The following is a 25,960-nucleotide window of genomic DNA, read 5'->3' on the forward strand; positions in this document are numbered from 1 at the left end:
CTCTTTTCATTCTGTTAACAGTATCTTTTGCAGAACAATTAATTTTAATAAGATACAATTTTTCCTTTCATGGATAGTGCTTTTGTTTGATGTTATATCTAAAAACTCATTCATTCAGTTTGGCCTTGGGCTTAGGTCATTAAATAACCTTTTCTAGGAATTTAACAACTTCAACTCCTTTCAGATTGAAGAAACTTTGCTTATATCCTCACAGCTAGGCTCTAGTCTTCTCTCATTATGTAGACTAAAGCTGTGCTATGTTCTTCTTTTGTTTTACATTTTGCTTCAAAGATGTTTATTATCACACTGTTCATAATAGTAGATAGTTGGAAATATTGTCAACAGTCAAGGTGCAGATGAATGATTGTGATAAATTCCATTCTCTCATTCAAAATTATGGTTTGAAGAGTATTCATTGATGTGGAAAGGTGCTCAAATATATTGTTCAGGTTTTTTCCCAGCTTTATTGAGGTATAATTGACAAATAAAATTGTATATTTAAAGTGTACAACATAATTTGATAAATGTATACATTGTGCAATGATTACCAGTGAAGTTAATTAGCTCCTCCTTTCTTGTGTGTGTATGGTGGTGGTTTGAGATATAAACTCTTAGCAAATTTCAAACATGCAATAGAGCATTATCAACTGTAGTCACCAACCTGTGCATTTGACCCCCAACTCATCTTTTAAGTGAAAGTTTGAATCCTTTGTATCTCCCCACTTTCCCAACTCCCCAGTCCCTTGGAACTACCAATCTACTCTGCTTCTATGACAAGTTTGACTCCTTATAGATTACACATATGAGTGAGATTGTATTTATTTTTCTCTGGCGTATTTCCCTTTGTGTTCTGATTTTTTTAATTGGGTGGAATGAAGTTCCTAAGTTGAGTGATTAGGATCCGCCGAAGAGCAGGCATGTGTGCATAAATGTATCTAGTGGATTTCTCTGCATATTCACAGGATGAACTACAGGAAAAAGGGGTTGCAGAGTCCTGAGATCATGGCGTCATCGAATTTTATTTGTGCATTTATGTGGACAAAAATTTTGGCAGTTGAAATGGGAAAAAAGGGTGGCTATGAGCATGATTATGAGGAAGGAAATGGCAGTGTGTGAAATCAAGGTTAGTATGTGAAGTGGATGATAAGGAGGTGTTGGTTACTTCTAGATTATGAGGCTCAGAAAAGGCAAAGTGCCAGGAGTCCGAGTGGAAGGAAGAAGAGAGATGTGTTTATATTCACGCAAGTGTTTATCTTTAAAGTCGTATCAGGAAGAGAAGGACACATAATCGGGTTTGGTAGTCGGATTGGGGTTCCCTGGTGGCTCAGCAGTAAAGAATCTGTCTGCTAATGCAGAAGACATGGGTTCAATCCCTGGGTTAGGAAAATCCTCTGGAGAAGGAAATGGCAACCCACTCCAGTATTCTTGCCTGGGAAATTCCATGGACAGAGGAGCATGACTGGCTGTAGTCCATGGGATTGCAAAAGAGTGGGACATGACTTAGAGACTGAACCACAGCAACAAAGTGCTGATCTTTAAAGTTGTATCAGGAGGACAAGGACATATGATCAGGCTTGGTAGAAGGATTAGATCTTTGTCAGGCGTGGACTATTAAAATTGTAATTACAGAGATAGAGATATCAGTATCCATGGAGCTCTGGAATGGAATCACCTCAAGGCTGAGGGGAGTCATTTATAGTCATCTTAATTTTTGTGTACCCCATACATTTGGATTTTATGAAATCTGAACTATAAGATTGATTGAAATGGAAAATCTTTAATATTTTAGTTTGAGTTCCACAAAAAGCTGACTCTTAGACAAGGATTTGAGTGCAAGTATGAGATTTTGTTTTGCATGTTATGCTTGCAGATACTTGTAGGGGACCAGGAAATGAATAGGGAAGGGAAATTAGCAAATAAAGGCTTTGTTATCAAACAGGTTCCTACTGTGGGTAACTGAAGCTTATTCCCACCAGCGAGCTCTAGGAGCTCATATAACACATGTCCTCAGGGTTATACCCCCTAAGGGGCTTCCTTGGTGGCTCAGTTGGTAAAGAATCCACCTGCAGTGTGGGAGACCTGGGTTTGATCCCTGGGTTGGGAAGATCCCCTGGAGGAGGGCATGGACCCACACCAATATTCTTGCCTGGAGAATCCCCATGAACAGAGGAGCCTGGGGGGCTACAGTCCATGGGGTCACAAAGAGTTGGACACGACTGAGTGACTTTCACATGCACAAGGGGCAAGGTAGGTACAGTATGTATATACCAACTACATCAGTCATTAAGACTGTTTCTGCTGCTGCTGCTGCTAAGTCGCTTCAGTCGTGTCCGACTCTGTGCGAGCCCATAGACGGCAACCTGCCAGGCTCCGCCGTCCCTGGGATTCTCCAGGCAAGAACACTGGAGTGGGTTGCCATTTCCTTCTCCAATGCATGAAAGTGAGAAGTGAAAGTGAAGTCGCTCAGTCGTGTCTGACTCTTAGCGACCCCATGGACTGCAGCGTACCAGGCTCCTCTGTCCATGGGATTTTCCAGGTAAGAATACTGGAGTGGGTTGCCATTGCCTTCTCCTGTTTCTAGGAAGGGGTAAATTTATAGTATTTTATAGTATTTCAGGCCCGTCATGCAGAGTAGGAAATAGACTTTAGAGGTCAGAGAAAGCCTGGTTTCTCTATTAAAACAAAAACAAAGAGAAATAAAGAAAAGCAGATCCTATCAGTCAGTATAGAAGGATTCAATAAAGGTCAGGAGATAGGAAAATGAGACACTCTATAAACTCTTTCCTTAATACCCTGCCATGCAATTCCCACATCTTTGGCTCATTTACTTTGAGCCATCAAAACCCCCACGCCAACTTATATGAGCTAGTCTACAGCATGTTAAGACTGGTGCCAGGTGTCCTTTATAGAACATTAAATCCTGGGTCATGGGCCAAGTGTTGCCATGTCAGCAGACTTTGTCTTATCTTACACTTGGCTCAGGTTGAACACTTGTCAATTCCAGGTATGTTCTTCCAGTTCTTGTTGGTGCATATCGTCAGGTCCAGCAGCTGTTTGGATAAATCCTCACTTTTCTATCCAAAGCAGGGCCAGCCCTGTCTAATTCTGTTGATGTGAATGAGGCTGGACCCTGGTTATTAGCCTGGAAACAGGGAGGAAGGTAGGGACAGATTTTGAGGTGGGTCAGCATCTTTTGAGGCATGCATCAGGGATGAGGCCTTTGTGTGGGCTTTAGGCTGAGGAAACAGCCCCTGGAGCAAGAGCAGGAGAGCCACTTCTTCCCCAGAGTGTTCAGGAGAATCTTGGCTGGACTGTGAATTCAATCTTCTTTAAGTTGCCTACCTTCATAATTTGAATTTGAGCCTGATTTTTAGCACAGTCTGCTCTCAAGTTGTAGGAGCTGAGGGTTTCTTAGAAAATGCTGCCATGCAACGGGATCATACTTATCAGTAATTACCTTAAACGTAAATGGGTTGAATGCCCCAACCAAAAGACAAAGACTGGCTGAATGGATACAAAAACAAGACCCCTACATATGTTGTCTACAAGAGACCCACCTCAAAACAGGGGACACATACAGACTGAAAGTGAAGGGCTGGAAAAAGATTTTCCATGCAAATAGGGACCAAAAGAAAGCAGGAGTAGCAATACTCATATCAGATAAAATAGACTTTAAAACAAAGGCTGTGAAAAGAGACAAAGATGGTCACTACATAATGATCAAAGGATCAATCCAAGAAGAAGATATAACAATTATAAATATATATGCACCCAACACGGGAGCACCGCAGTACGTAAGACAAATGCTAACAAGTATGAAAGGAGAAATTAACAATAACACAATAATAGTGGGAGACTTTAATACCCCACTCACACCTATGGATAGATCAACTAAACAGAAAATTAACAAGGAAACACAAACTTTAAACGATACAATAGACCAGTTAGACCTAATTGATATCTATAGGACATTTCATCCCAAAACAATGAATTTCAGCTTCTTCTCAAGCGCACATGGAACCTTCTCCAGGATAGATCACATCCTGGGCCATAAAGCTAGCCTTGGTAAATTCAAAAAAATAGAAATCATTCCAAGCATCTTTTCTGACCACAATGCAGTAAGATTAGATCTCAATTACAAGAGAAAAACTATTAAAAATTCCAACATATGGAGGCTGAACAACACGCTGCTGAATAACCAACAAATCACAGAAGAAATCAAAAAAGAAATCAAAATTTGCATAGAAACGAATGAAAATGAAAACACAACAACCCAAAACCTGTGGGACACGGTAAAAGCAGTCCTAAGGGGAAAGTTCATAGCAATACAGGCACACCTCAAGAAACAAGAAAAAAGTCAAATAAATAACCTAACTCTACACCTAAAGCAACTAGAAAAGGAAGAAATGAAGAACCCTAGGGTTAGTAGAAGGAAAGAAATCTTAAAACTTAGAGCAGAAATAAATGCAAAAGAAATAAAAGAGATCATAGCAAAAATCAACAAAACCAAAAGCTGTTTTTTTGAAAGGATAAATAAAATTGACAAACCATTAGCCAGACTCATCAAGAAACAAAGGGAGAAAAATCAAATCAATAAAATTAGAAATGAAAATGGAGAGATCACAGCAGACAACACAGAGATACAAAGGATCATAAGAGAGTACTATCAACAATTATATGCCAATAAAATGGACAACGTGGAAGAAATGGACAAATTCTTAGAAAAGTACAACTTTCCAAAACTGGACCAGGAAGAAATAGAAAATCTTAACAGACCCATCACAAGCATGGAAATTGAAACTGTAATCAAAAATCTTCCAGCAAACAAAAGCCCAGGTCCAGACGGCTTCACAGCTGAATTCTACCAAAAATTCAGAGAAGAGCTAACACCTATCCTACTCAAACTCTTCCAGAAAATTGCAGAGGATGGTAAACTTCCAAACTCATTCTATGAGGCCACCATCACCCTAATACCAAAACCTGACAAAGATCCCACAAAAAAAGAAAACTACAGGCCAATATCACTGATGAACATAGATGCAAAAATCCTTAACAAAATTCTAGCAATCAGAATCCAACAATACATTAAAAAGATCATACACCATGACCAAGTGGGCTTTATCCCAGGGATGCAAGGATTCTTCAATATCCGCAAATCAATCAATGTAATACACCACATTAACAAATTGAAAAGTAAAAACCATATGATTATCTCAGTAGATGCAGAGAAAGCCTTTGACAAAATTCAACATCCATTTATGATCAAAACTCTCCAGAAAGCAGAAATAGAAGGAACATACCTCAACATAATCAAAGCTATATATGACAAACCCACAGCAAACATTATCCTCAATGGTGAAAAATTGAAAGCATTTCCTCTAAAGTCAGGAACAAGACAAGGGTGCCCACTTTCACCATTACTATTCAACATAGTTTTGGAAGTTTTGGCCACAGCAATCAGAGCAGAAAAAGAAATAAAAGGAATCCAAATTGGAAAAGAAGAAGTAAAGCTCTCACTGTTTGCAGATGACATGATCCTCTACATAGAAAACCCTACAGACTCCACCAGAAAATTACTAGAACTAATCAATGACTATAGTAAAGTTGCAGGATATAAAATCAACACCCAGAAATCCCTTGCATTCCTATACACTAATAATGAGAAAACAGAAAGAGAAATTAAGGAAACAATTCCATTCACCATTGCAACGGAAAGAATAAAATACTTAGGAATATATCTACCTAAAGAAACTAAAGACCTATATATAGAAAACTATAAAACACTGGTGAAAGAAATCAAAGAGGACACTAACAGATGGAGAAATATACCATGTTCAGGGATTGGAAGAATCAATATAGTGAAAATGAGTATACTACCCAAAGCAATCTATAGATTCAATGCAATCCCTATCAAGCTACCAACAGTATTCTTCACAGAGCTAGAACAAATAATTTCACAATTTGTATGGAAATACAAAAAACCTCGAATAGCCAAAGCTATCTTGAGAAAGAAGAATGGAACTGGAGGAATCAACCTACCTGACTTCAGGCTCTACTACAAAGCCAGTTATCAAGACAGTATGGTACTGGCACAAAGACAGAAATATAGATCAATGGAACAAAATAGAAAGCCCAGAGATAAATCCACGCACATATGGACACCTTATCTTTGACAAAGGAGGCAAGAATATACAATGGATTCAAGACAATCTCTTTAACAAGTGGTGCTGGGAAATCTGGTCAACCACTTGTAAAAGAATGAAACTAGAACACTTTCTAACACCATACACAAAAATAAACTCAAAATGGATTAAAGATCTAAACATAAGACCAGAAACTGTAAAACTCCTAGAGGAGAACATAGGCAAAACACTCTCTGACATACATCACAGCAGGATCCTCTATGACCCACCTCCCAGAATATTGGAAATAAAAGCAAAAATAAACAAATGGGACCTAATTAACCTTAAAAGCTTCTGCACATCAAAGGAAACTATTAGCAAGGTGAAAAGACAGCCTTCAGAATGGGAGAAGATAATAGCAAATGAAGCAACTGACAAACAACTATAATCTCGAGAATATACAAGCAACTCCTACAGCTCAACTCCAGAAAAATAAATGACCCAATCAAAAAATGGGCCAAAGAACTAAATAGACATTTCTCCAAAGAAGACATACAGATGGCTAACAAACACATGAAAAGATGCTCAACATCACTCATTATCAGAGAAATGCAAATCAAAACCTCAACTATGAGGTACCATTTCACACCAGTCAGAATGGCTGCGATCCAAAAGTCTACAAGTAATAAATGCTGGAGAGGGTGTGGAGAAAAGGGAACCCTCTTACACTGTTGGTGGGAATGCAAACTAATACAGCCACTATGGAGAACAGTGTGGAGATTCCTTACAAAACTGGAAATAGAACTGCCTTATGATCCAGCAATCCCACTGCTGGGCATACACACTGAGGAAACCAGAAGGGAAAGAGACACGTGTACCCCGATGTTCATCGCAGCACTGTTTATAATAGCCAGGACATGGAAGCAACCTAGATGTCCATCAGCAGATGAATGGATAAGAAAGCTGTGGTACATATACACAATGGGGTATTACTCAGCCATTAAAAAGAATACAGTTATGTAAAGTTTAAAAATAAAATAAAATTTAAAAAAAAAAAAAAAAGAATACATTTGAATCAGTTCTAATGAGGTGGATGAAACTGGAGCCTATTATACAGAGTGAAGTAAGCCAGAAAGAAAAACACCAATACAGTATACTAACACATATATATGGAATTTAGAAAGATGGTAACAATAACCCTGTGTACGAGACAGCAAAAGAGACACTGATGTATAGAACAGTCTTATGGACTCTGTGGGAGAGGGTGGGAAGATTTGGGAGAATGGCATTGAAACATGTAAAATATCATGTATGAAACGAGTTGCCAGTCCAGGTTCGATGCACGATACTGGATGCTTGGGGCTGGTGCACTGGGACGACCCAGAGGGATGGAATGGGGAGGGAGGGAGGAGGGTTCAGGATGGGGAGCACATGTATACCTGTGGTGGATTCATTTTGATATATGGCAAAACTAATACAATTATGTAAAGTTTAAAAATAAAATAAAATTAAAAAAAAAAAAAAAAGAAAATGCTGCCATGGAGATCATCTGGCTGTCATAGCTTGTTCTGAGTTGGTACTTGACTGATTTAAGTCTTGATATTTTCTGTCTTCTGTGCATCAGTCCTTCTTAAGAAAAGCTCAACCATTTAATTGTCTTTAAAATTCCTGGTGCTCCTGTCTCTCTCAAATGCGAAAGCTATTGCATAAGCCAGTCATCTTCTAAGTGTATCCCTTACTAGTTTCACCTCATCAAGAGTCTTAGTACTATCCATGCAGCAGCACACCAGGGGTTCTCCACAAGCCACTTACTGCTAGCACTGGGATCCTTGTCATCTGCTTGGCGAGTGATCCACTTACAGACTTCATCTCAGAGGTCTGTTTTACAGGATCAAATCTGTCTTATTTTGGATTACCCTAGAACAAAATGCTCTGTAAGGACTCAAGTGCAATTTTTTTTTTTAAATTATTTTTTAGATCCTAGAAAATACTGGTGAAAGAGTGGAGAAGTGAGACAGAGAAGAGAAAGTAGTTAATAAAGTATTTCATATCAGTTGCCATGGGTGAGCAAAGTTAATTCCAAAGGGGAGCTCAGGAAGTCAGTGGAACACATGGCCTCAGAGTTATTCCCTCTGATAGGTAAAGAAGCTGGATAATTTATATATTAACTTCCACCAGTGGGAGGACTGCTGTCCAGGGATGTTAATCCCCTGGTACTTCTGGACTGCGCTGCAGGTGTCAAAGCCTTCAATGGCCAGAAAAAGCCTCAAATAAAGAAATGCAAATGCTGGCAACCGGAAGCTGATAAGTTATGCATCAGAGTAGTAGTATGGGTAATGGAATAACGGCAGAATATCAGCAGGTTCCATTGCACCTGCTAAGTTAACAAATAAGGTCAGTATTGGGGCTTCTATTGAATAACAAGCTTTTCTTCCATGTTGGCTGGTTTTGAGAGTTTTTCTAAAAATACATTCTTCTGGATATAGGTCTTGTGTCAGACCTGTGATTTGTAGATATTTTTCTCCCAGGGTGTAGCTTTTGTTTTCTTATTGGTTTCTTTCATAGAACAGAAGTATTTAATTTGGTGATGTCCAGTTTATTATTATTATTTTCTTTTGTGCTTTGTGCTTTTAGAGTGATGTATCAAACTTGTATGCAGGTCAGGAAGCAACAGTTAGAACTGGACATGGAACAACAGACTGGTTCCAAATAGGAAAAGGAGTTCGCCAAGGCTGTATATTGTCACCCTGTTTATTTAACTTATATGCAGAGTACATCATGAGAAACGCTGGACTGGAAGAAACACAAACTGGAATCAAGATTGCCGGGAGAAATCTCAATAACCTCAGATATGCACATGACACCACCCTTATGGCAAAAAGTGAAGAGGAACTCAAAAGCCTCTTGATGAAAGTGAAAGTGGAGAGTGAAAAAGTTGGCTTAAAGCTCAACATTCAGAAAATGAAGATCATGGCATCTGGTCCCACCACTTCATGGGAAATAGATGGGGAAACAGTGGAGAAACAGTGTCAGACTTTATTTTTCTGGGCTTCAAAATTCCTGCAGATGGTGACTGCAGCCATGAAATGAAAAGACGCTTACTCCTTGGAAGGAAAGTTATGACCAACCTAGGTAGCATATTCAAAAGCAGAGGCATTACTTTGCCAACAAAGGTTCGTCTAGTCAAGGCTATGGTTTTTCCTGTGGTCATGTATGGATGTGAGAGTTGGACTGTGAAGAAGGCTGAGCGCCGAAGAATTGATGCTTTTGAACTGTGGTGTTGGAGAAGACTCTTGAGAGTCCCTTGGACTGCAAGGAGATCCAACCAGTCCATTCTGAAGGAGATGAGCCCTGGGATTTCTTTGGAAGGACTGATGCTAAAGCTGAAACTCCAGTACTTTGGCCACCTCATGTGAAGAGTTGACTCATTGGAAAAGACTCTGATGCTGGGAGGGATTGGGGGCAGGAGGAGAAGGGGACGACAGAGGGTGAGATGGCTAGATGGCATCACCGACTTGATGGACGTGAGTCTGAGTGAACTCCGGGAGTTGGTGATGGACAGGGAGGCCTGGCGTGCTGTGATTCATGGGGTCGCAAAGAGTCGGACACGACTGAGCGACTGATCTGATCTGATCTGATCAGACCATGAAGATTTTCTCTCATGGTTTCTTCTTTTACACTTTTACATTTGTCTGTCTTCCATTTTGAATTTTTTATTTATGGTGTGAGGTATAGGTCATCTTTTTGACATAAGCATAGCCAGTTTTTCTGACACCAAGACTGTCCTTTCTTCATTGAATTTCTTTTGTATCTTAAAAAAAAAATCAAGTGGCCATATTTGTGTGCCTCTGTATCCAGACTCTGTTCTATTTCATTGATCTGTGTACTTGTCCCTTTGTCAATATCATGCTGTCTTGATTACTGTAGTTTTTTAGTAATTCTTAAAATTGAATAGTACGTGCCTCCAACGTTATTCTTCCTTTCCAAAATTTCTTATCTGGTCTGTAGCTTTAGGCTCTCCATATAAAATTTAGAACTGTCTATATTTACAAATAATTATGCTGGGGTTTTGATTAGACCATCTGATTAGATGATACATCTTTCTTCAAATTTTTGACTCCTGTAGTTTCCCAGGGTAGCTGCTTTTATTGATACTGCCACTGCTTGGCTGGACTGGGAGAAAATGAAGAAAAAGAAGAGAGAGGAAAAAAGTGCTGGGAAGTCTCTCCCATTCTCTCTGGATGGGCTTTAGACTTCTTTCTTCTCTTTAAGCTGTAGCTAGAGGATTTTTCCCAGATTCCTCTGTGCTAGGTTCAGGGGTTCATGCTTGTTGAGTTCAAGCCAGGGGTTCAAGAGGGAAAAAAGGATAAACTCACCAGCTGTTTGGTGGTATTTTGGATTCTGTTGTATTCTTTCCCAGTCCACCTGGTGATATTTACTTTCACCAACCTCAAATAACTTCAGCTCACATTCCGTGCAGGTGTATAATTTGATGGGAGAGTAAGGGCTTCCCAGGTGGCTCAGTGGTTAAAAAAAAAAAAATCACCTGCCAGTGCTGGAGATACGGGTGTGATTGCTGGGTCGGGAAGATCCTCTGGAGAAGGAAATGGCAACCTGCTCCAGTATTGTTGCCTGGGAAATTCCACGGACAGAGGAGCCTGGCAGGCTACAGTCCATTGGATTGCAAAGAGTCGGACATGACTGAGCACAAATGCACAAGGTCAGTTTGTGCTGACTACCTTAGTAATTTCTAAAACTTCCTGGGGGAAGATTATTAGTAAAAGTATACTGACACAGCATTTTGGAGGGCAATTTGGCATTCTTTGGAAGGACTGATGCTAAAACTGAAACTCCAATACTTCGGCCACCTCATGCAAAGAGTTGACTCATTGGAAAAGACTCTGATGCTGGGAGGGATTGGGGGCAGGAGGAGAAGGGGACGACAGAGGATGAGATGGCTGGATGGCATCACCGACTCGATGGACAAGAGTTTGGGTGAACTCCGGGAGTTGGTGATGGACAGTGAGGCCTGGCATGCTGCAATTCATGGGGTCGCAAAGAGTCGGACATGACCAAGCGAACAAACTGACTGACTGATTAAAATTTTAAATGTGTACAGCAATAAAGAATGAATCTTAGAGTAATTAATAAGGCAATTGCCAAGGATAAACTTCTGATAATGGAAGTGAAACTCAAACCCTTGTGGAATGTGGGATGATTGTTGTCATTTTGACATGGGAACACGCTAACCGAACTGAGCCAGTCATTTGTACTATTGCAATATTAATTACTGTTGCTTTAGGTTGGGTTGGCATATTTTTTCTTAAATGACCAGATAGTAAAGATTTTAGACTTTGCATGCCAGATGCTTTTTGTGGAAAACACTCAACTCAGCCTTTGTAGTTTGAGAGCATCCATGCTAAGTCACTTCAGTCGTGTCCGACTCTGTGTGACCCCACAGACGGCAGCCCACCAGGCTCCCCCATCCCTGGGATTCTCCAGGCAAGAACACTGGAGTGGGTTGCCATTTCCTTCTCCAATGCCTGAAAGTGAAAAGTGAAAGTGAATTTGCTCAGTCGTGTCCGACTCTTAGCGACCCCATGAACTGCAGCCTACCAGGCTCCTCTGTCCATGGGATTTTCCAGGCAAGAGTACTGGAGTGGGATGCCATTGCCTTCTCCGGAGAGCATCCATAGACAATAGATAAATGAATAGGTGTGGCTGTGTTCCGATAAACCTTTATTTGCAAAAACAGGTGACAGGTCAGATCTGGTTCAGGGTAGTATAGTTTCTCTAGTTTAATTATCCCTGCTTTACATGACCTCTTGCTTCCAGTGCTACCGTATTCATACATGTAGATGTGGGCTCTGAAGTGGCATTGGCAGTACAACATGTTTTTATTAATTTTTTCAATATTAATCTGGAAATAAAGATAAAATTTAGAAAATTGTCCTGAAGAATTTAGGGATCTCCAGGAATTCTTAGATTCTACTTTGAGAAAAATTGATTTAAAGAACAAAGTAGAAGAAATTTAATAAGTTATATATTTTATAAAGGATATTATGATTCTCTATTTTAATTTGTGTTTAGCATTTAAACTTTGTAATACACAGTGAGAGACCAAGTTTTTGGATAGGAGGGAGGAGGTTTTTGAATACCCTTTTTCTTTATAATTACAGGTTACTGGTCCCAACTCTTGCTTTTTCTCTAGGACTTAGATTCATTAGATTTTTTTTTTTGCTGTTTCTGGTTGCTTTTTCTTCGGCTTACTTTGCTTCTGTTTAAAACTGTTTCAACTCTTGGGGGCAAATTGTTAGGTAACCATCACTTACTATTTGGTAACATTACAGTGATTTAGGAAAGGGATAGTTTTAATGATCAAAATATTAATTGCAGAATGTTAAGGAATATATTTACATTTTAAATTTTCTTTAGGCTATAACTAAACTTTCAGTCAGCACTTTGCTTTAATGGATATGTAATTTGTGTAGTCATCATTTATGATTCTAACACATTTGAGAATGTTATGTAAATAACTCCATGATCTATAGTAGTTTAATCTGCTTAGGGAATTATTTAGCATATGCTATTTGTAGATATTTTTTACTTCATAGAGTAAGGCAGAGTTTAGCTGAAATTGTCACAAATTTTACATCAGTAAGGTCCATGCAGTGGGCTATTGTGTTCTAGCCTTTTAAGCATAGAGATTTGAAATGTATTTAGAAACAAAAGTTGTGAAAGAAGTTTAATGAAAGGGTTGCAGTTTTGCTCTATTGCTTGTGCATTCTGTGTCTTTGGGCAAGTTAGTGTTCTTTTCTAGACATCTGTTTTCTAATCTATAAAATGGGATAATAATAATGCCAACACTCAGAATTGTTGGGAGAATTAAATGAGATAATGCATGGAAAGAGTTTTATTTTTAAACAAGGTGACTGGCATAGTGTAAGTCATGTGATTAAAAACTTATGTTTAGGAGTTCTTTGAATTTGTGCATGAATTCCTCTTTCAGTACTTTTTAATATAAAAATAAAAGATTTTATTTATATCTTTTATGTATAAGCGAATTATCTTAATGTTTTTATTATTATAGCCTTTCATTATAATTATTATCTAAATTATTTTTAATAACATGTTTATCTATGTAAAACAGTAGGAATATGGGGGAATTGTCTTGACTAATCCAGGACTCTGTAGAGAAAATAAAGTTAAAAATAAGACATGGCCCCATATTGTCAGCACAGGAAGCAAGTGCTCATTTAAATGAGCTCATTTAAGTATTGACTTTATAATATTTAGAAGCTGTCAAATAAGGGGACAACAGTTTGTCTTTTTCTGCCTCGGGCTTCCACTTTACTTTTATTGGTATCCTTTTAATGTGTGCGTAGATGGCTTGGTTTCCTGTACCTCTCCACAACAGACTGATAAGCACTTGGTGGGATTGTCAAATTACACATTTGTTTACACATTTGTTTATTGTATCCTTCTTTGTCTCTAGGATGATTGAGGAAAGTGGGAACAAGCGGAAGACCATGGCAGAGAAGAGGCAGCTGTTCATAGAAATGCGTGAGTCTTCTGGAATCCTTGTTTGTATTAATGTGTGGGAATGTCTTTTTTCCCCCTGATCAAATCAGAGTTTTAATCAGAAGTTTTATGTTACAAATTTTAGAAAGAGAGGAATGGGAGTTTAAGAATCATGCAGTTGGAGGACACCAAGCCAGAGCATTACTTTAATTGAATTAACTTGAGTTGCTTTCTTAAGCAAGGTCATAAATAATGACAAATATGTTACCTAGAATATCTGTGCGTTTAAAGCATGCCAGTCAATTTAGACATCTTGTAATAACTCCATTGTTACCATGAGCTTGCAGGTGATGATAAATAATATGTTATATAAATTACCTTACTGTAGAGAAAGACTCTAATGTAGAGAGGACTAAGTGTTAGAACAACACTTAGAGCTGTAGGAAGAAGTAAAAGTAGGAATGTGTACTTTGGTATGTAACTTTACTATATACCCTTTAAAATCTTCTATTAAAACATTCTTACATATTGTTATCTATTCTTATATATTCCTATATTCTTCAGCAAAGGGGTCACCTTTTCATTGAATTTTATTTACTGAGAATCTATTATGTTCCAGGCACCATTATAGGTGCTAGGGTTATGTATTAGTCGTGTCCCAGTTGTGTCTGACTCTTTGTGACCCCATGGACTGTAGCCCACCAGGCTTCTCTGTCCATGGAATTCTCTAGGCAACATTACTGGAGTGGGTTGCCATTCCTTTCTTTTTTTTTTTTTTTTTTTTTTTGAACTTTGCAACAGGTTTTTATTTTTGCTTTATATCTATTACAGTGTTTGAAACCTAAAGAAATACATTTTCTCTTCAAATTTGGATGTGTATATAAATATCATTTGATATTTATATGCCATTCCTTTCTTTAGGGAATCTTCCCCACCCAGGGATCGAACCAGCATCTCCTGCATTGCAGACAGATTCTTTACCATCTGAGCCATATAGGGGAGAACAAAACACAGTCCCTGACTTCACTCATACTGTTTTCATTTTAAAGGGAAACTGACAAAAATGGAAACCAAATAAATATTAATTCTTGATATTAAGAATTATCTGGCATGCACTCTCATGGGTATGTGAGAGAGCATGATCAGGGAAATATTTAAAGTAAAAATTGGGTATTCTTCAAAGAATTGGGTTGATTGCTTAGTGAACGTTATCACTGACATAAACTTCATATAAATTACCATTCTGTGTAACAAACTCAAGAATATGGATGGTCTGGGAGATGTTTGGTGGGTGTGGCTGCAGGAGTCACCTCTATTTCTCCACAGAAAGAATTGCATTGGTGGTGATGGTATCTGCTATGGGAAGCCCCACTCTTATTTCCAACTTCACCCCAAATCTCCAGCATAATTACCTTCTAAGGATGCAGAAACCACTGTTTGCCACCCTGATGACTTGGCCCTGTCATCCAGGTGTTGAGTTGACTTTAGTATGTAGATTTTGAATCTGATGATCTTTCTCTCTGCTCTTTCATTACTCTTAATGTTAGTTTATAGACTTCTACTGAGGTATCTGTCAACACTCACACCAGAGTAGAATGTTCATTACAACTGATGGGCCTACATTGGCATATTATAACAACCCAAAGCCTATGGTTTACATTCTGGTTCATTCTTGGTGGTGTACATTCTACAGAACTGTATAATTTTTAAAGAAAGGCCTTTTGACTCTTACTTTTGCAATACTTATACCTCTTTTTCGTTATCTACTGACTATACAGATACTATAGTTAAGAGTTGGGAGGATAGCAGACATTCTTGTCTCGTTTTTGACTTGAATGGGAGTGGATGTAATATTTCACTATTAAAATGATATTTGTTATAGGTTTTGTACCTTTTATCAGGTTAAGGAACTACCTTTCTGCTCTACTTTACCAAGTGTTATTACTGTTATTTTCTTTAAATCATGAATGAGTATTGAATTTTATCATTTGTCTCTGCTTCTCTTGAGAGGAATGTATTTCTCCTTTTTAAAAAATTGAGATATAGTGACATATATTTCTCCTTTACTCTGTTAACATACATAATTCTGGGGCCAACAGTCTTTTTCTTAAACAGTCAAAGAGTAAATATTTTAGGATTTGCAGGCGATATGATTTCTTTGTCATAGCTACCTTTATTATTGTGCCACTCAGTAGTATTCTTAAGCCTTTCTGTTTTTGGACAATAGCTTTAAATTTCCTATTTTAAACAGTGATGAAATTAGTTTGTTAATTCTTTGGGTGTTATTTTTTTTTTTGACAGCACTGCATGTCATGTAGGATCTTAGTTCCCTGATCAGAGATGGAACCTCTGCCCCCTGCTTTGGGAGCATGAAGTCTCTTTACTTAATATTTTATCTTTTGGACTTGAACCCCATGAAAGTAAGAAGTACATGTATTTATCATGGTAGCCCCATCAACTCAATAAATATTTATTAAAGGATAAATTATGTAGAAATTTGATAGTTTATAATTTTTATATGATATAAAATTACTAAGAAAAATGATAAGTGATAGTTTCTCAACTCTGGTACCAAAATAAAAGCTTCCTAGTTGAGTCTACAATATACTTGATGCCAGGCCTTCATATTCAGAGATTCTGATTTTATTTTTCCTTTTCCAGAATTTTGTCACTTTTATTGTTTTTTTCCAAGAAACTTTTGGCTTTATTGGTCCTCTCCCTGAATTTTTGTTTTCTACCTCATTATTTCATGTTATTACATGGTTTATTATTTTCTTCTTTCTACTTTAGGCAGTTCTATATTTTTATAGGTAGAGTTTTATTTTCAGACTTTTTTTTCTTTCTTATGTAAGCACTGAATACTTTTTCTTGACTTTCTATTTTTGTAGGTATGTCTTCTGATATATACTATTATTATTATTATATTTGTGTTTTCTAATTTCTGTTATGAATTATTTAGAAGTATCCTTTTAAACTAGTAAGTGGATGTTTTTAATTATAAGAATATTTAGCTTGATTTATGGGTCAGGGAATGAGGAACACTCTAGAATCTTTGTGTTTCTTGATATTTTATGTTATTTGTTTTTCTGAATATTCCCTGAATGCTTGAAAATAATATACATGATTTCTCTGTTATCTCAATCAAGCTTGTTATATTTTATTAAAGTCTTTTTATCCTTACTCATTTGACTGCTTGATCTTAATTACTGGAAGGTGTTGAAAATCTCTGCATTGATCATGGATTTAAAATTTTCCCCCTGTAGTACTGTCAGTGTTTTGAAGCTTTTGTTCTTAGATGCATATATATTAAAATGTTCTGTCTACCTAGAAAATTGAGTCTTTTATTATTAAATAGGTACATTTTTTCTAGTAATGTTTCTTTGCTTTAAGGTCTGATTTGTTGTATATTAATATAGCTATACCAGCTTTCTTTTGATTAGCATGCCTAGTACAGTATATTTATTTTTATTCTTTAAATTTTTTTGTTATGAATGCTGTTATGAATACTGATATGTTTCATTTTTCTTCCATTATATTTTGTGCTTCAATTTTGTTGTTTCTCTGTTGTATTTTGTTTTTTCCCTCTTTCCTTGGCTTTTCTTAGATGAATTGAGCTTCCTTCCTTCCCATTCTGCTTTTTTCCTCTACTTAATTGTGGGTTGTATGTTCTTTTTCTGTTCTTTTTGTGGTTACTCCAGAAATTTTAACATCAATTGAAATGAAGTCCAAATCCTATCAATATTTATAACTTTGTTCAAAGTAATATAAGAATATTAGAATGCTTTAGAGTACCTCCTTTATGAAATAGATGCTACTTTTTGTGTTTTTTGAAGCCCACGAATTAAACTTTATTTTTATTCTGTATAATCCACTTTTGTTTTATGCAGCCTATTTGGTTATCACTTTCCTTGCTTGCCATTATTTAAAAAAAAAAAAAATAAATCTTGGTGGAATCAGCCATGTGTCTCTACCATTTCCCTTTGTGGGATTTTAAAACTTTTCCCTCTAGTTCACCAACTATGAGAGTCACCCTTCAGTGATCTTGATTTTATTTGTACTTTCCTGTCTTCTGGGACCTCTAGCTTCATCTTCGGTCCCTAGGGTTTCTAATTGGACTGCCAAGAAAAAAATGAGGAAGTCATTCATGTTCATATTTGTTACTTATTCAGACTATTTTTTTAAAATATTTTTTTCTTAATCAGAAGTATTTGTAAAAGTTTTTGGACAGCTCTGAAATGTTACTATACATTTATTAGATTTATAATCTCTCCTCTTCTTTCTCCTTCCATGCTCCTTATCTCCCCAGTTAGATTCTTTTCTCAGCAAAGTAAATTTATTTCCTCATGCCTCTCATTGGTCTACTGAGCACCTCCACCACATCTTATGGCTTCCTGGAACACCTTTGGAATGCTTGGCCCTATTTGAAGAGGGCTAAAAGCATCAACATGTTTACACAGGAAGAGGAGTTGACTGCTCCACTACTTTTATTATCTCCCTCCATTAGCCTTTCTTTGCTAGTGTCTACAGTTGTATAACCTTTTGACTTGACTTTATATTTTTCGGAAAAGAACAGATCAGAGTCTTTTATACCAGGCATTCCAGAACTTCCTAATTTTCAGTAGTTTATTCATTCAGTAAATATTTAGTTGTTGTTAGTTGCTCAGTTGTATCCGACTCTTTGTGACCCCATGGACTGCAGCATGCCAGGCTTCCCTGTCCTTCACCATCTCCTGGAGACTACTCAAACTTGTGTCCATCGAGTTGGTGATGCCATCCCATCATCTCATCCTCTGTTGTCCCCTTCTCCTCCTGCCTTCAATGTTTCCCAGAATCAGGGTCTTTTCCAGTGAGTTGGCGTTTTGCATCGGGTGCCCAGAGTACTGGAGCTTCAGCATCAGTCTTTCCAATGAACGTTAAGGATTGATTTCCTTTAGGATGGACTGGTTTGGTCTCCTGACCAGCAGTCACGTGCTGGCTTTATTATGCCTTACTTTGGGGCATATTGTAATGAATAATACAATGGTAACATGGTCTCTGCCTTCTTGGATCTTGTTTTCCTGGAAAAGGGAACCAAGAATGATGGGGCAGTAGGAGCCATGTTGAGGGAAGCCAGTGGTGTCCAGGAAGAAATCTGGGAGGAAGCGATGTCCTGGCTGAGTCAGCCCCATATGTGGTGAAGGAAGGGCTGGGACATTATCGCCTATGGAGGCTCAGAGGTGAGAGGCCCTGGCTTGTTTGGGTAATTACATGTAGTCCAGACTAATTGGAGTTGAGTGTGAGATAAAATTTGAGAGGTGCATGAGGCAGACCTTTAAATTGAGGTAGATAATCCTGTGTTGCTCAGAACTAACATTTTATTTGTTAGGAATGAAGATTCCAGCTTCTTCCTGTGGAGATTTTGATGTAGGCTTCTGATACAGACAAATACAATAAAACCCTTCCATTTGACTCTTTGCTTTCCTTGGGATTTGATTATACTGCAGAACATCCATATCCATTTCTCATTAATAAGTAGAACCATAATGTGCAAAGAAGGGTTAATCCTTTCTGTCCTTTCCCTATCTTTCTCCTCTGCCTCTTGGGTATCCAGTGTCCCCTTGGCTTTCTAATTGGGGCCAGAATTCTGCCTGGATATTTAGGTAAGACTCTCTGTACCATTTCTTGATGAACTTGAAACATTGTCTGATATCAGTATAATATTAAAATGACATTTTATTGTATTTCTTATAATGAAATATTCTTGAAATGAATAATAATGAAGACTAATTCTTTCTAAGATCATGACATCTGGTCCCATCACTTCATGGCAGATAGATGGGGAAACAGTGCAAACAGTGACAGATTTTATTTTTTGGGGTTCCAAAATCACTGCAGACAGATGGTGACTGCAGCCATGAAATTAAAAGAAGAAAAGCTATGACTAACCTAGACAGCATATTAAAAATCAGAGACATTACTTTGCCAACAAAGGTCCATCTAGTCAAAGCTATGGTTTTTCCAGTAGTCATGTATGGATATGTATATGAAAGTTGGACTATAAAGAAAGCTGAGCGCCAAGAATTGATGCTTTTGAACTGTGGTGTTGGAGAAGACTCTTGAGAGTCCCTTGGACAGCAGGAAGATCCAACCAGTCTATCCTAAAGGAAATCAGTCCTGAATATTCATTGGAAGGACTGATGCTAAAGCTGAAACTCCAATACTTTGGCCATCTGATGCGAAGAACTAACTCATTGGAAAAGACCTGGTGCTGGGAAGGATGGAGGGCGGGAGGAGAAGGGGACCACAGAGGACTCGATCATTGGATGGCATCACTGATTCAATGGACATGAGTTTGAGCAACCTCCGGGAGTTGGTGATGGACAGGGAAGCCTGGTATGCTGCAGTCCATGGGGTCTCAAAGAGTCAGACATGACTGAGTGACTGAACTGAACTGAATCCTTTCTAGTTCAGAATTTCCAAAGTGATATTCTAATCATTTAAATTTCTTCACTCGGGTTTTTTCTATTTTGTATTTGCCAAGCTAATGTATTTTCTGATCAGGAATTTAATGCAGGAGACCCTGGTTTGACTCCTGGGTTGGGAAGATCCACTGGAGAAGGGATGGGCTACCCATTCCAGTATTCTTGGGCTTCACTCATGGCTCAGCTGGTAAAGAATCTGCCTGCAATGGGGAGACCTGGGTTCAATCCCTGGGTTGGGAAGATCCCCTGGAGAAGGGAAAGGCTACCCACTCCAGTATTCTGGTCCGGACAATCCCATGTATAGTCCATGGGGTCGCAAAGAGTTGGACATGACTGAGCAACTTTCACTTTCACTTTACATAGGGGAAGTATTAAAAAAGTGAAGGCTATACTTAGTGGATGTGGATTCTTGTTATATAGATCAGGAAAGATTGGACTGCTCCATAAGAAGGGAAATACATGGGAGGCTAGAGTACTTGATTTGTTGAATATTAGTATAGTGAGATTTTAGTGAAGTTCTAAGGTTATTGATAGGTTCCCTTGTGCCTATTTCCAGTTGACCCAAATGTGCCCTCTCCTAACAAGTCAGGGACAACCATTGATATGCCTTCTGACATATGGAATAGCTAGCTATCTTTCAAAGAGCATGCAGGTGGTCTCCCCAGCACACATCTCACAGTACGGCCATCCAGATGGTCCCTTCACACCCCTGAGCCTTTGTACAGCTCTGGGACACCCCTCCCCACTTTGTCTTGGCAGACAAACCCACATTCTCCTTGGCACCTAGCCTGGGTACCTATTATATCCTCATAACTACCTTCTATTTCTTCTCCATAAGCACCTACCATCAATTTAATGAAATAATAGTTAATGTCTATGAACCCCTTGTAATTGTTGAGTTGTGGCTCAGACAGTAAAGAATCTGCCTGCAATGCGGGAGACCTGGGTTTGATCCCTGGGTTGAGAAGATGCCCTGGAAATGGAAATGTCAACCCACTCCAGTGTTCTTACCTGGGAAATCACTTTTGAAATTATTTTTGGATTTGGACTGCTGTTAAATTTTAAAGAAATGATAGTCTGGCCAGAAATTCTTAAAATTTCTGAATTCTGTAATAGCCCACTGCTATCTATGAAGTGAAGTGAAAGGGTTAGTTGCTCAGTCATGTCTGACTCTTTGGGATCCTGTGGACTGTAGCCCTCCAGGCTCCTCTGTCCATGGAATTCTCCAGGCAAGAGTACTGGAGTGGGTAGCCATTCCCTTCTCCAGGGGATCTTCCCAACCCAGGGATTGAACCCAAGTCTCCTACATAGGACTTCCCTGGTGGCTCAGATGGTAAAGCGTCTGTCTACAATGCGGGAGACCTGGGTTCGATCCCTGGGTCAGGAAGATTCCCTGGAGAAGGAAATGGCAACCCACTCCAGTACTTTTGCCTAGAAAATCCCATGGATGGAGGAGCCTGGTGCAGGCTACCGCCCATGAGGTTGCAAAGAGTCGGACACGACTGAGCGACTTCACTTTCACTTTCACTCCTATATTGCAGGCAGATTCTTTACCATCTGATCCCCCAGGGAAGCCCTACTACTATTTGTACATTTTCCCCTATTGCATTTAGAGTGATGTATTTTCTTAAGGATCAGACTGGCAAAGGAAAGCAGAGTGATACTTAACTCTTGACTGGTTCCTGCAACTTTAGCATAGTGATTTCTGGCAAACTGAAGCATTTGGAGTCTTGTATTTTCTGAAACTATTTAGCTTTGGACTTGCGTGGTATCTGCTTTATTTCATCTTTTGTGGTGACTAATCTGATTCTAACTGCACTAGAGAAAGAGTTTGAAGAGAGTGTGTTATACCAGATACACTGACTTTTTTTTTTTTTTTTACTGTAGTTACTTCTCCACTAGCAAACATGGCCTAATAAATGCCTTGCAAAAGTCTGATCAATTAGATTAGTAATCTTTTGTTTGATCAGCTGGGGATGGAACTTCCCTTTCCTAGCTGTTAACATCTTTTTCTCAGTGTTTCTCATAAAAATATATGTTTCAGTTCAGTTCAGTCTCTCAGTTGTGTCCGACTCTTTGTGACCCCATGAACCGCAGCACGCCAGGCCTCCCTGTCCATCACCAACTCCCAGAGTTCACCCAAACCTATGTCCATTGAGTTGGTGATGCCACCCAGCCATCTCATCCTCTGTTGTCCTCTTCTCCTCCTGCCCTCAATCTTTCCCAGTATCATGGTCTTTTCAAATGAGTCAGCTCTTCGCATCAGGTGGCCAAAGTGTTGGAGTTTCAGCTTCAACATCAGTCCTTCCAATGAACAAACAGGACTGATCTCCTTTAGGATGGACTGGTTGGATCTCCTTGCAGTCTAAGGGACTCTCAAGAGTCTTCTCCAACACCACAGTTCAAAACCATCAATTCTTCGGCGCTCAGCTTTCTTTATAGTCCAACTCTCACATCCATACATGTGAGAAAAACACTGGAAAAACCATAGCCTTGACTAGACAGACCTTTGTTGACAAAGTAATGTCTCTGCTTTTTAATATGCTGTCTAGGCTGGTCATAACTTTGCTTTCAAGGAGTAAGCGTCTTTTAATTTCATGGCTGCAATCACCATCTGCAACAATCTTGGAGCCCAGAAAAATAAAGTCAGCCACCGTTTCCACTGTTCCCCCATCTATTTGCCATGAAGTGATGGGACCAGATGCCATGATCTTAGCTTTCTGAATATTGAGCTTTAAGCCAACTGTTTCATTCTCCTGTATCACTTTCATCAAGAGGCTCTTTAGTTCTTCTTCACTTTCTACCATAAGGGTGGTGTCATCTGCATATCTGAGGTTATTGATATTTCTCCCAGCAATCCTGATCCAGCTTGTGCTTCTTCCAGCCCAGCATTTCTCATGATGTACTTTGCATAGAAGTTAAATAAGTAGCGTGACAGTATGCAGCCTTAGCTACAGTGATTTAATGATGGTTTATTTCATAAATGCCCTTGGACATTTGTCAGCATTCTTTCTTAAAATCATTGGTTTGGTTTTGAATAATTAATGTTTAATGGTTCCAACTTAAAATATTTAGACTGAGATAGTAACATAGAAGGGCTTCCCTGGTAGCTCAGCTGGTAATGAATCTGCCTGTAATGCAGGAGACCCTGGTTTGATTCCTGGGTTGGGAAGGTCCCCTTGAGAAGGGATAGTCTACGCACTCCAGGATTCCTGGACTTCCCTGGTGGCTCAGATGGTAAAGAATCTGCCTGCAATGAGGGAGACATGGATTCGATCCCTGGGTTGGGAAGGCATGGCGACCCACCTCAGTATTCTTGCCTGGAGAATCCCCATGGACAGAGGAGCTTGGTGGAGTACAGTCCATAGCGTTGCAAAGAGTCGGACACGACTGAGCGGTTAAGCACGGCACAACCACAGTAACATAGAAACTAAATGAGTGAAAGAAAATCAGACTGAATAACTTCAACATAGAAGTGTAAAACTTTGAAAACTACAAAGTATTATTGAAGGAAATTAAGAAAGTACTAAATAAATGGAAAGATATCCTGTGTTAAAGGATCAGAAGATTTATCATTAAGATGGCAATATTCCCTAAATGGATCCATGACCTCACTGTGGTTCTCATGAGAAACTGGCTTCTTTACAGAAAGGGATTCAGCTGGTCCTAAAATTCATATGGAAATTCAAGGGACCCAGAATAGCCAAAATGATTTCAAAAGAGAAGAGCACATTTTGAAGACTCACACTTCTGAATTTGAGAACTATTGTACAAAAGCCATAATAATCCAGATTGTGTGGTACTGGCATAAGGATAGATATATCATCAATGGGATAGAATTGAAAGTTCAAAATTAAACCTATACACCTGTGGTCTCTTGATTTTTCACAAGGATTCCAAGACCATTTAATGAAGAAAGAATAGTCTTTTGAACCAATAGTAGTGGGACAAGTGGGTATCTATATGTGAAAGAATGAATTTGAACCGCTGCCTCATGCCACATAATAAATTAACTAAAAATATGTCATGTGCTTAGTCGCTCTGTCGTGTCCAATTCTTTGCAAAGCTGTGCCGGGCTCCTCTGTCCATGGGGATTCTCCAGGCAAGAATACTGGCGTGAGTCACCATGCCCTCCTCCAGGGGATCTTGAACTGGGGTCTTGTGCATTGCAGGTGGATTCTTTACCATCTGAGCTACCAGGGAAGCCCAGGATCCTGGAGTGGGTAGCTTATCCCTCCTCCAGGGGACCTTCCTGACCTAGGAATTGAACCGGCGTCTCCTGCCCTGCAGCCGGATTCTTTACCAGCTGAGCTATCAACAAAGCCCTGAAAATATGTCATAGACCTCAATATAAGAGCTAAAACTGTAAAACGGTTAGAAAAAACATAGGTATTAATATAAATCTTCATGAACTTAGATTAGGCAACGCCTTCTCAGGTTTGACACCAAAAGCACGAGTGACTAAAGAATGAGTAGATATAGTGGATTAATCAAAGTTAAAAACTTCTGTACTCTAGTGCATATGACTAAGAAAGTGAAATGACTACTCACAGAATGGGAGGAAAAATTTGCAAATCATATGTTTCATAAGGGACTCGTATCTATAACATTTAAAGGACTCTTACAACTCAATGATGAAAGACAGACAACCCAATTAAGAAATAAGCAGAGTGACTCATAAGGGGAAGAGGTTTCTTTTTGAAATAGTGAAAAGTTTCTAAAAACTGTGGTGATGGTTGTACAACTAAATTGAATACTTTAAATGGGTGAATTCTATTTCAAAAAACCTGTTATATTAAAAAAACAGGACTGAATGGTGTATGTATGCTGCTGCTGCGTTGCTTCAGTCGTGTCCGACCCTGTGCGACCCCATAGACGGCAGCCCACCAGGCTCCCCCATCCCTGGGATTCTCCAGGCAAGAACACTGGAGTGGGTTGCCATTTCCTTCTCCAATGCATGAAAGTGGAAAGTGAAAGTGAAGCCGCTCAGTCGTGTCCGACTCTCAACGACCCCGTGGACTTCAGCCTACCAGGCTCCTCCGTCCATGGGATTTTCCAGGCAAGAGTACTGGAGTTGGGGTGTATGTATAGAAGGATAGAAATTTTGTGAGAGCCAGGTGATGAAGGAAATAATTTTAATCGTGACATCAAGGTAAAGGTTGATTGAAATGAGATTAAAAGAAATCTTTGCTTCAATTTTTGGTCAATAAGTATGTTCACCAAAAACCTGGAAAAATCCTTCTTTTTTTTTTTCCTATACTGTGGAATGAGCAGAAATGAGAGATGACTGTAAATATTGGTAGAAGAAGATAATTTATGACAGTTCCCTTTCCCTCTATTGAGTCAAAAGTTGCTGCCAGATCTTACAAAGGCAGTATGGATGAAATAAAAAAAAAACCTCACATTGGAGGTCAGAATTCCTTGAAGTGGGCTTAACGTTCAAGGAGACTTTTACAGCAAATTTTGAAATGAAAATAAAGTTTGATTCATAGCCTCATGTAATTTAGGCTTTGTTCTAGTTACTATGGCTATATATCACTTATCCCTGAACAGTCATTTATTTTACATCTTTTTTTGGGTCTGAAAACAGAACATCATCCAGTGCTGATGTCTTGACTTTGCTGCATGAAGCCTGAGGCCTCTGCTGGAAGGCTCAGACTCAAGGCTGGGTCATTTGACTTGCTCACTTGCGTGTTTGGCAGTTGCTGCTGACTTTGAGCTGATGCTCGGTTCCTCTGCCTACCAGCATCTCTGTGTGGTCTCTCCACATCCAGCTACTTTGGGCTTCTTTACAACAATGATGTCCAGCTTCCAAGCATCCTCAGAGAGTGAGAGCAGAGGCAAGCTGTCCCAGGT

General features: G+C 38.9%; 1 protein-coding gene across 14 annotated transcripts in view; it reads left to right on the forward strand.

The window, feature by feature from the left end:
* Positions 1-25,960, forward strand: part of DTNB (dystrobrevin beta) — a 243,928-nt gene that overhangs the window by 19,804 nt on the left and 198,164 nt on the right. For all 14 annotated transcript variants that reach the window (XM_055540744.1, XM_055540746.1, XM_055540748.1 and 11 more), the window contains one exon: positions 13,618-13,685. In XM_055540744.1, the coding sequence (XP_055396719.1) occupies positions 13,619-13,685 (67 nt within the window). In that variant the 5' untranslated portion in view covers position 13,618. Of the gene's footprint in view, positions 1-13,617; positions 13,686-25,960 lie in introns of those variants that run through there.

Source organism: Bubalus kerabau, chromosome 11 (assembly GCF_029407905.1).
Source record: "Bubalus kerabau isolate K-KA32 ecotype Philippines breed swamp buffalo chromosome 11, PCC_UOA_SB_1v2, whole genome shotgun sequence".
NCBI classification, from domain to species: domain Eukaryota; kingdom Metazoa; phylum Chordata; class Mammalia; order Artiodactyla; family Bovidae; genus Bubalus; species Bubalus kerabau.